The 11771-nt window shown below is 50.5% G+C and overlaps 1 protein-coding gene across 1 annotated transcript; it reads right to left on the minus strand.

Moving 5' to 3' along the window:
- Positions 1 to 6178: 6178 nt before the first annotated feature.
- Positions 6179 to 9343, minus strand: LOC124647571 (monocopper oxidase-like protein SKU5). Its single transcript, XM_047187493.1, has 6 exons — positions 9206 to 9343; positions 8998 to 9107; positions 8651 to 8921; positions 8357 to 8495; positions 6393 to 7410; positions 6179 to 6305 (listed from the first exon to the last, which is right to left on the minus strand). Exons 1-6 carry the CDS (start codon positions 9341 to 9343, stop codon positions 6179 to 6181), a joined length of 1803 nt encoding a protein of 600 aa, XP_047043449.1.
- Positions 9344 to 11771: the final 2428 nt, after the last annotated feature.

Consider the following 11771-nt stretch of genomic DNA (forward strand, 5'->3'; position numbering starts at 1 on the left):
TCCGGCGGCCACCGGGCCAGGAGCCGGGGGACCCCTAGAACGGCCCCGGTGTGCTCGAACCGAGCATGCCGGTGGGGCCAGGCGGTGGGCCAGAATTAGCAGGACCGCAAAAACCTTTTCTTTTTTTCTTTTAAACTGAAAATGCTCCCGAACTCTGATTGACATGAAACCAATTTTTAGACGATTTTAGAGAGGGAGCCTCCCAACATCAAGAAACGATAAAGACGTCCAAAATCGAAAACGCAATAGAAGATGCATGCGGATTCCGTTTTCGATGAACTTTGGCTTGTTGAAAAGCTAGCAACAAGCTCAAGAAGCCCACACAAAGAAACACCAAGAAACAATAGGGATATGCAAAGTATCCAAAGGATTTAGCTTCCTAAGACGACGTGATCAAGTTACCCAATCGAAAAGCCCCTCTTGATAGTGCGGCTATCTATCGTATAATCCGGTCTCTCAACAACCACCTTGAGACCGGTAAAAGGAAAACCTAGCGAGGCCATACCTTTGCCTTGCGCATCCCGCTTGATCCTGATGATAACTCTTCAAGCTCCACTCAAACCCGAATGCATCACTTGATCATTATTGTTTCGTGAAGATTCATGATTTGCTCCCCCATACGCCACTATTGGATAGCTTCATTAAGCACATCTTCACATGTCCATTATCACTAAATGGAAAGTAAGCTTCAAGCATGTGATCCTTTTGAGATGCTCAACTTGAACTTGCCCAACTCAACCTTGATGACGATCACCACCTGATTTCATCCTCTCATGGGCTATATGAGATCTCACTTTTGATGCATGCCCATGGAAAGATACCTAACCCACATAGACAACACAAGATCACATATATGATGGGTTAGTTCAAGCATAATTGACAAGGCCTACCATACCACATGACTCCATGTGGCACATTCTTTATGCTTCATGTGTTGACCAAACTTGAATCTATTCTTCACTCTGTGTTGGTTAACCTTGTATCTTCTCATGCTCTATCATACTATCTTGAGGTGTATAAAGAATTCTTCATTTGTTTGCATGCTCTAAATCTTAGTCAATCCTAGCTCAACTCATGAGTCTATCATGACACCGACTTAGAGCCATATCTTGAATTCTTCACTCGGAATCAAACACTCAAGATCTTGATCATTCATTGCTTAACACGTAAGCTAGAGCATGACTAATATTGAGTTCCACATAGGAACTCCATCTTCATTTCTTCTTCTTGATCATATCACATATATGTCTTCAAATCGATGATCTCGATGCCAATACTCAAGGTATATCTTTATCTTCATGGCATCCATACTTGAATCCAACACATGGACTACAAGTACTACCTATAGAATATTCCTTCATATAAACTCAATGAAAACATTAGTCTATAGGGGTTATCATTAATTACCAAAACCACACATAGGGGCAATATACCCTTACATGCCACCTCCCACGATGCTCAGTGCGTCACTCAAAACGAGGAAGCTCGACGCCATCAGGCGTCACTCAAGGCTCAGAAGTCCGGAGGCCTCCTAAAGAGATGACCTTGATGCGCAGGGCGAAGCGACGCCTGTCACTGCAACAGCGCCCCTCGAACTTCCATGGCCTTTGAGCCTAGTTGCCCACTGGGTCTTTGGGTACTACCATGGGAAACTCGAAACAGAGTCTGTAGACCTTTAAATTCAAACAATAAGGATTCATATTTCAAGGTTTTTAAAAATACTAAAACAAAAATGTAGAGGTAGCTAATAATGTATACTACAAAGTGCAAAATCTCAATACAAACTATTTTGTATTCTAGGCTACACAAAAATAATAAAATCTAACAAATTTTATAGTGAATAGAGCATATTTCAACACTATATAATTTGTTTGTTTTTGTTATTTTGTGTGACGTATAATATAAAGTACTTCATTTTAAGAATTTACACTTTTGTAGTATACATCATGGATTACTTCTAAAGTTGTTTCTCAGATTTAAAAAAAAATTAACTACGAAATTTAAGTGTTTGAAAATAAAGAGCAACATGTACCTCATCCGTTTGTCCACTCCAGTTCTACAACTGGACATGATTTGTTTTTTGAGCAAAGGGATTTATCCCCGATTTCATTAGCTGCAACATCATTTTTCTACAAGATTTATTATCCTTCATCGCATAGAACCAACAAAGAAAACTCCCACAAGGTTTTCCACTGAAGAAAGACTCATAGATGGGGGAGGGGGAGGGGGTGGAAGCACAAGCCACTACACTACCACAAAGTTCCTCTTTTTCTCAAGAGCCTCTCAGCTATGATTTCCATGCTCTTCCAAGGTCTGCATTAGCTTCCCAGCTAAACTTCTTTCCACTGCATCAGTCTCGGGATCCAAGGTGTTTAGCATTTTCTTGCTCCAAAGACTTCTTTTGTCACTCTTTTCAGAAGCTTAGTGCAGAACGTTGGTTGGTCCCTTCGTCATGTTTGACCTGCAAAGTACTCCAATAATGAATATAGTTGCAAATTTTAAAAATAACTAAACAAGGTTCATCTGGCCTTTTTTATCAAAGTGGGCCAAGTTCCTTGCTTTCCAAATACTCCAAAGGATAGAGGCAATACCCACTGCAAGCATTCCTTTTTTTCTTCCCTCTAAACCCCCAAGCCAATTAGAAATGCAGTGGGTAGCTGATTTAAATTGGAAAGGAATACCAAATGTGCAACTGACCATATTCCAAATGTATCTAGCCAGTGGGCAGTGGAAGAACAAATGAGAAATAGATTCATTGCACACACAGAAAAGACATTGCATCTCACATTCCCTTCTCCTGTGAAGAAGTACATCTTTTGTCAGTATACTGCCTTTGAGGCTTTGAGCACTAACCATAGGAAAGTCTTAACCCTTAAAGGGATTTTAACTTTCCAAAAAAGTTGTATGGGACTATCTCGTTGAATTGAATTGCCATATAAAAGGGTTTCACCGAGAAAGAGCCCGAGTTGGTCAATTTTGAAAATTAGCCTATCATGTTCAATTCTTAGGATCATTGTGGTAAGCTACATTTTCAACTGCATCCATTGTTCCCGCAAACCCCCCAACCATAGCTCTTCTAGAAAGAAGACCATCAACACCTTTTCAAAAACTTCCGTAACATTGACATTTCTATTCATCGAGACAAAGAAAAGTCGCAGGAATTTCCTGGCAAAATTGGAGTCACCCAACCAATGATCTTCCTAGAAGCTAGTTCTATCCCCACCCCCACCTGGACCATACAACAACCCAAAAAGGTGTTCAATCTCCATTAAACCCTGCCATAAGTGTGAGCCACCATTTCTCACCACAACCTGACAGTGGGTTTGCTTCTGGAGATATTTGGTTATAAGGATTTGTTGCCGTAGTCCATTTTCATTAAAAGTTTCCAAAGCCATTTAGATAGCAAGGCAATATTCATAATCTGAAGGTCCAAAATCCCTAGGCCACCTTGGCCTTTTGGCTTACACATTTTTGCCAATTCACAAGGTGGTATTTTTTTCTTTTCCACTCCCCCATTTCACAGAAAACTATTCCTAATTTTTCTCTCATTTTCTTTGTCCCCTTAGGTACCCGGTAAAAGGATAGCATATACAGGGGTACACTAGATAAAACAGAATTAATAAGTCTAACTCTTCCTCCCAGTACCAGCATTTTACCTTGCCGATGTCCTAATTTGTTTCTCATTTTCCCCTAAGTAGGATCCCAGTCTGAGTTTCTCCATATTTTCTTGTTAATAGGTAGTACATCTAGATATTTCATGGGTATGATACCAGATTTACAATTACAGGTAAAGATCTTCTCAAAACCATCTGCCCTAACAGATGATGATGTAGGTTACCTGAAATCCAGTGTGAATCTTGCGAAGCGAACTCGACACCGCAGCATTGGTGTGCACACAAAAGGAATTTTGCAGCAAGTGCGTCCTGGTGGAACACAGTCAACACTCGGCACATGGAGGGTCAGAGAGGTACAGCGTAGGAAGCGGAAGGTTCGGTCCCTGGCACGACTCCCTATCCCTCGCGTGATCTGCCTCAATGGGCCTTCATCATGATCGCAGTTTCCCTTTTATCAACGGGCTGCCTAAAATGGCTTCTTCTTTTCCGTTCCGTGCTACTCCACTCGCTACTGGGCTTTACCATTTGTATGCTCTGTATTTCTTTATTCGGTTTCGGTACAAGTTGCAGCATACAGCAGAGTGAAGCCCGCGGCTGACGTGCGGAGGCCCACCCACCGGTCAAATGGCGAGGGAAAGGGTGCCCACAGGCTACAGGTACATTCAAACCACTGACGAAACGCCGGCCGGTCTTCAGACATCAGAGTTTCAGAGCGGCGCCGCAGAGTCGTCGCTGCCTGCGTGTGTCTGCCTCTGCATGTGCTCCTGCATATGCAATCGCTTGGCCATGGCAAGGACAAGTGAGATTGAGACGTCAGACGATGAGTGCAGTCGCAGCAGGAGTGCGGTTTGGATTCACAAGTTGTGATCACAAGAACATCTTCAACCGCATCTTCCAAAGTGTCTCTCAAACAGCGCAGGATCGAGCGTTTAAGATGTTCGTGCCGCGTTTGGGGTCGCTCTCCAGCCGCGTCCCCTAAATGCCGTCCCCAAATTTATTTTAATATTTTTTTTTATTTTAATAGAGAGGAGGAACATTCTACAAACTAATACATAATTGGGAACATGGTTTTACACAAACTAAGACATAGTTTGAAACATGGTTTTCACAAACTAATACATGGTTAAAACATTGCAAAATGAGGAAACCTGACTAGTGTTGGCATTGTAGGTTTTGTGTGTTCGCTGCCAAGAAAGAACACTCTCAGGCACTCTCGGTCACCCAAACTGAAAAATCCAGCGGGTAATTATAGCCCTGTTGGTCCCATTTGAGGAAGAACATCCAGAAATCTCCGTGTCTATTTTCGCTGCGAAGAAAGAACAATCGTCCTGTTCAATCGTCCTCCTCATCATCGTCGCCGTGGTAGTGCCGGTGGGAGCACGTGTCGTCGAACACCTTGACACTCATATCCGCGTCACCTACCTAGGAGAATGTGAGCACGCAGCCGGCTTGGAGGTCGTGGTAGGGCCTGAACTTCTCCTAGCCGGTGTGGAGGTACATTTTGCTGCGCCCGTCGAAGAGCACGTCCACTGGCCACCGGCAGCAGTCGCAGTCAGCGTCCCGCAGATGCAGCACGACCGGTTCGTTGCCGGCGACGAACTCGGCGAACTTGTCCGACAGCCTCTAGATGCCGAGTGGGTCGCCGTTGAGGACGACGACGAACTCGAGCAACACTTGGTGCTCTTCCTGCAGGTACGGCGATGAAGACAACGACGTCGCATGCGATGGCGACCGTGTAGCTCTGTCGCGGCCACGACCACGACCTCGGCCTCTACCAGCCATGGCGTTGACTCTTGAGATGGTGGCGGCTAGGGTTGGGAAGAGAGGCGCTAGAGTTTGTGTGTGAGGGACGATGCGAGAGCGTCCCTATTAAAGGCCGGAGGGAGACGGGGGAGCGGTGGCCCTCATTAATGCCGACACGGAGAGCTAGGCACGACGAGACGTCTCGTTGCGCCTCTGCGAAAATTGCACCGTCGCTGCGCGCCAATAACTTCTGTCGTGAGGTAGACGCCAGTTAGATTAAACTTGAATGTGCCGCTGACGCTTTGGGCCCGCGTCTCCTCGCCTCGCCTTTGGTTGTGTCTGGTGTGCCCGGACCGTCCTCTGTGGAGCGGGGACGGGTTCGAAGCGGCGAACACCGTATTGAGCCACGCTAGACGGAAGGATGCTTTGGAGCGCGACTGGGAACAAAATTTTGTCCGTCGCACCCAAATTCTTTTTAGGGGTTCGAGCGGCTGGAGAGTTTCAGGTGAACACAAAAGAGTTATCATTGAGCTAGATTAAAAGGGGGATATAATTACTCCTAGAATAGAATGGATCCCCGTGAACAAATCAAATCATAAACGCAGCGAGCCACGAGGTGGAAAAAGACCACAACTTCCAACGAAAACAAAACCAACCATGCGTGGGCAATTGGGCTCAGGCGCACAGTCCCGGTACATTCACAAACTCATATCGACAGGAAAAACGGGAGGCAAACCAACCTACACCTCTCTGATTCTATTGCACAAACCTACACAGACGAAATCACCCTCTGCGCAAAAGCAAGCTGATCCACAGCCTCGCTACAACGCGAACGTCAGGGCTCCGACGAGGAGCATCATCGCCGCGGCGACAAGCTGGCTCCCCACGTCCGACTGCGACGGAGCCGCGGCAGATGCCGCCGCCATCTTGTGATGAGGAGTCTGCTCCCTGCAAGCAAACAAATGGAGTTAGTGCTGAATGGTGATACATGGAAACCACAGGGATGGATTCGATTTGGATGCTCGTAGTACGTACTTCTGGTACTTGTGGAGCTGGCCGCAGTAGAGTGCGTTAGTAGGGATGGCCATCTCTGTCTTGTTGGCGCCGTCTTCGTGGTTGACGACCCTGACGTAGACCTCCTGGCCTAGGTACCACGAGTCGAGGTTCTGGGAGCGCAGGTTCCAGAACCCCACGTTGTCGAGCGACACCAGCACCGCCGTCCAGGCACCCGGGTACACCTGCACGGTGCTCCGCGCCACGCTGTCCCCCTTGTTGTACGTACCCCGGCTGCTCTCCGTCCACTCCCCGTAGTCCATCCCGACGACGAAGAAGGCGTACCCGTCCATGTGGTAGCTCTGCATCCTGGTGTCGTTGTTCTGGAAGATGATCTCCATGAATCCCCGGTACGTGCCGTTGATGACGGACCGCGCCATCCGGGGCGGCCGCGCGGCGTCCGGCCTGTCGGGGAAGTCGAGGGTGTAGGCGTCCTTCACGTCGTACGCGTCGGCGAGCCGCAGCGGCGTCTCCGGCGGGGAGAAGGAGAGCCCGTTCAGTGCGGCCCGGCGCCGCCCGCCGATCTCCGCCGGCGCCTCGCTCCGCAGCAGGTACGCCTGCGTGACGTTGATGGACGAGTACCGGAAGGAGCCCTGCGGGTTGGGCCGCGCGGCGCCCGCGCTGAGGTTCCACCGCACGGACCGCGCCTGGTTCATGGACAGTGTCTTGTCGAACTGGTCCTGCGGCGGGTCCGGGAGCGGGCCGGAGGCGGCGCCCCCGGAGTTGGAGTAGCGGAGGACGGCGACGCCCGTGACGCGGCGCCAGAGGGACTCGTTCACCATGCGGGCGCTGGCCACCACGTAGTAGTCGGAGGTGGCATTCTGGTCCGTGGTGACGAGGAAGGAGTAGGACTGGCCGACGTGGACGTCGAGGCTGGTGTAGTTCTGCTGCGTGGTGTAGGAGCCCTCCGTCTCCACCAGCAGCATGTTGTGCCCCTGGATCCGGAAGTTGAGGCTCGTCGACGTGCCCACGTTGTGCACCCTGATGCGGTACGTCCGTCCTGTTCCATCCATGCATGCCCAAGTAAGTGTACTATCTTTTTGTGCATATATCATGCAAGTTTGTATGGTTCTACTAGATACTGATGCTGGGATTGCAGCGGTGGATGTACATTTGCCATGGCAGTTTTTTTTTGGGAGGCTGCCATGACAGATTTTCTGTAGTTTGATGAACATTCGGAAAATCAGAAAGAAGATGAAATTGTCTGTGGGAGAAATCAGTTGATGTGCTCTAGAGTACACAGTTAAGTAAATTGTACCGCTGCGTTCAAAGCTTCAAGGAGACATGCATGAAGTTGAAATTAATTTGGGAACTGCCAGAGTAGGCATTACGCAACATGTCGGCTCCATGTTGGATTATTAAAACGCAATCATACACAGTTGTATTTGATTCTCTCAAGTCTGAACTTTGACTCACATCACATGGCTTTGGTTGCTGAACTTTACAGTACTCCTGTCTTTAGCTTAGAGTTGTTGGTTTTCTGTCAGTTGACTTATATCTGGACGGTGTTCAACCCACATAACTAGTGAGCATTTCAAACTGTCCTCAAGATTTGTGAAGTAAATAGACTACTGCAGGATATGTACACTAGTACATGTTGCAGTCGATGTGTTGAAATTCTACTTCGTGAATCGAAATGATGACAATGCAAGTTAATCTAGCGCAAGAAACTTTCGAAATCAAATTATTTGTAAAAATGCACAGGACCAGCCTAGCAGAACGTGTTGCCAAAAAGTTTGACAGCTCTGATCATATTCTTTTTTTGAGGAATCACGCTATTATCTCCTACTGTACTATACTTCTCTGAAACAAGATTCTTATCCAAAAATCAACAGGGTTCTGAATAAAAGCGATGCAACTTGTGCAACCTGCTCCTCCACTTGCCATGTTGCCAGCCCAGAATGCCAGTAGTACCATTAAGCAGGAGAGTGGGCACAATGAGTTACCTGATTGCACATCGATGGTTTCGTGCTCGATGCCGGCCGGAACAAGGCTGTCGTTGTACCGGTACGGGCCCTTGCCGTTTATTAGCACTCCGTCCGGCATCCCGAGGTCCTTCCCCTCGTCCAGCATCTTCCTCAGATCCTACAGCCCGAGAGAGACCACATTATCACTCTAATATTCAGGTTTAAGCTCACTGTACGTGGATCTGTGAGCGTAATCGGTGCCCCGGACAGTGTGTTAATTAATCAATGGCGTAGTTTTTTTTTTTTGCGAATAATCAATGGCGTAGTAGGTACCGTGTGGTTCCTGTTGTACCAGTCGCCGATGAGGATGGTGATGTCGCCGTCGGGGCGTGCGAATGGCACGGCGATGACGTCTCGGTTGTTGACGACGATGCCTCCGAAGCCGCCGGCGGCGCGCTGCAGGGCGGTGGAGGGGAAGTAGAAGAAGCTGCCGATCTGGTCCTTGACCTGGAACTCGTAGGTCCAGTTCCATCCGGAGGGGATGGGGCAGTTGGTGCCCAGCACGCCGTCCTGCCAGCAGTTCTTCCGGTGCTGGATCCCGTTCCTGCACGCCAGGCCGCATACATTGTTCAGTTGTTGCAGTGTAAAGTTGAGCTCGTTGAGGTAGGCATGTACAGTACCAGGTGATGAGGAGCGGCTCGTCGAGGTCGTTGAGCACGTTGACGACGACGTTCCAGTTGGTGGTGACGTTGACGATGGGCCCCGGGAACTTGCCGTTGATGCCGATCACCTACCGGCCGGCAAGAATCGAAGACGCGCGCGCCTAGTCAGAAAAGGGGGAAACGGGGGACAATGCCTGCCTAAATGACGGTTGGTAGCTTGCCGTACCTGCTGCTTGACGCCGAGGGGCGCGGCGGTAACGTAGGAGACGTCCCAGTCGAAGAAGGCGTAGGGGTCGCCCGCCATTGCCGGCCGCGGCGCCGCCAGCACGGCGGCGGACACCGCCAGCGCGAGAAGCCGCCACATTGCGGATGGAGCGAGCTCGGTATCTGTCTCGATCGGGAGATGGATGAAGCGCGCGACGGGATGGGAGCTGAGAGCACTAGAGCAGAAGCAGGTTCTGTCAGTGGCGCTGCATTGCGCGAAGAGTATGGAGCGCGCGTGTTAAGGTGGGCTCAGGGCATCTCCAACCGGGCAACCCATCCCGCGCCCGCGCGTCCGGATGGGTCGAAACGGACAAAACCGCGGCCAGCGCGCGGACCCATCCCTAAAACGGATGGCCGGGGCGTCCGGGACGACCCAAACCCGGCCCAAATTTTGGACGAGTTTGCGTGGCCGCGGATGCGAAAGGCTGGTCGCTCGCGTCCTCCCTTGTCCGCCCCTGGCCCGCCTATCTGCCTCCCAAAACACAAGCCCGTCGCTCACATCTCCCCACCGCTCCGCCGCCACCCACGGACCGGCGATTTGGGAGCGCGTCGCCGCCGGCCATCGTCGTCGAGACGCCGGCAAGCGGGGCGGAAGCATAGGTCGAGGTCACGCGCTGCTTTCGCCGCGTCGTAGCAGAGTCGGAGGACGCCGTCGCCGGCGCTGTTGTCCTCTCACCGTCGCGACACCTCCCGCCGTTCGCAGCTGCGCCGTTTCCGCCGGAGGTGAGCTCTCCCGCACTGCGTATCCGGACCGGACGTCGTCCGAGACGGCCGCTTCGCAGGTCGCTACGAAGCATTTGGATGGCCTCCGCCTGCGAGGTGTTCGGTCAAATGCTCGAACTAAAATGTGTCCCTTTTCGGATCATGGTGGACAGCGACGACGAGTACTACTTCAAGAACTTCATCGACACGTCGTCGGAAGAGGAGTCCGACGACGATTTTTTCACGGATGCTTCGCGCTGCTCATCCACGAGCACGTCGTCTCGCAAATCCCCGTGCATCGGGGGTCCTTGCCGGGGCGCGCGGCCGCCTTGGACCGCAAAAGAGAACGCGGCCACGACCAGCTCTACAACGACTACTTCAAACCCAAGCCATTGTTCGTGCCGTCCATGTTTCGCCGTCGTTTTCGGATGACCGGGCCGCTGTTCCGCCGGATAATGGATGCCGTGAAGATCTACGACGACTACTTCGTGCGAAAGTGGATGCAATTGGCAAGGTAGGCTTCTCTTCGTACCGAAATGCACGGCGGCGATTAGGATGCTCGCATATGGCGTTGCCGGTGATTTCGTATATGAGTACACGCGCATGAGTGAGTCAACCGGCTTGGAATCGATGTACGGGTTCTGCAGAGCCGTGATCGGTTCGTTCGGAGAAGAGTACCTCCGGCAACCTAATGCGAGAGGACACGGCTCGTCCGTTGTCGATCAACGCTTCCCGGGGTTTTCTCGGGATGCTTGGCAAGCATAGACCGCATGCACTGGGAGTGGAAGAACTGCCCCTTTGGTTGGCGGGGGTATACGACGGCCATTCGAGGGGTGCACGGTCATTCTTGAAGCTGTTGCTTCCCATGACACATGGATTTGGCACTCATTCTTCGGAATGGCTGGCTCGCACAATGACATCAATGTCTGCGGCGCTCTCCGGTGTTTGATAGGCTAGCGTACGGTCGGTCCCCGATGTGGATTTTGAGATCAATGGCCACCACTACACGAAGGGGTACTACCTTGCTGATGGTATCTATCCACCTTGGGCTACACTCGTTAAGACAATCCGGAACCCCAACTCGGAGCGAGGAGGCAAGGTTTGCCAAAGAGCGAGGAGGCAGCCCGGAAAGATGTCGAGCGGGCGTTTGGCATCCTCCAAGCTCGTTGGGCTATCGTCGGACACCTCGCCGGAGCCCGGGATGTGCAAACTCTGTGGGAGGTGATGACCGCTTGTGTAATCATGCATAACATGATTGTTGAGGTAGAGCGGGATGATTCACTCTTTGATATTGACCTGGGAAGGCCAAGGAGAGTTGGTTACTCCTCAGCAAGGAGCTCCGGCATCATTCCAGGACATTCTTCATGCGCACCATGAAATTCGAGATGTAGCTGTACACAACCAGCTTCAGGCTGATTTGGTCGAGCACATGTGGCAAGCACGTAGGCAACAATGCTGCAAACAACAATGATGAAGGAAATCCCGAAGCCTAGAGCATTTGTATCGTTTTTTCATTTTATTTCAATAATACTTTATCCTTGATTACATGGACTATGTAATGTGTAATACATTTTGAGCATTTGTACTATTTTATATATTTTATATAATATTTTTTTGCGTTTTTCTAGTGAATTTACAAGAAAAACATACCATATGGCGCCGCGACCCAAATCTGCCGCGTTGGGCGCACCGCGCGACCCAAACGGACGCGCGGACGCGGGGCGCTGTCCGCGCGTCCGCTCGGGCACGCAAATGGCCCAAAACGGACGGCCCAGCGCGTCCGTTTGGGTCGCCCGGTTGGAGATGCCCTCACAGCGTGGGAGTAT

Source organism: Lolium rigidum, chromosome 4, assembly GCF_022539505.1.
Source record: "Lolium rigidum isolate FL_2022 chromosome 4, APGP_CSIRO_Lrig_0.1, whole genome shotgun sequence".
Classification (NCBI taxonomy): Eukaryota; Viridiplantae; Streptophyta; class Magnoliopsida; order Poales; family Poaceae; genus Lolium; species Lolium rigidum.

Coding starts and splice junctions, on each gene's coding strand:
- LOC124647571 (XM_047187493.1), bottom strand. CDS start 9,343: ATGTGGCGGCTTCTCGCGCTGGCGGTGTCCGCCGCCGTGCTGGCGGCG. Junction 8,922..8,997: donor GAGCCGCTCCTCATCACCTG/GTACTGTACATG, acceptor CCTGGCGTGCAG/GAACGGGATCCAGCACCGGA. Junction 7,411..8,356: donor AACCATCGATGTGCAATCAG/GTAACTCATTGT, acceptor TGGATGGAACAG/GACGGACGTACCGCATCAGG.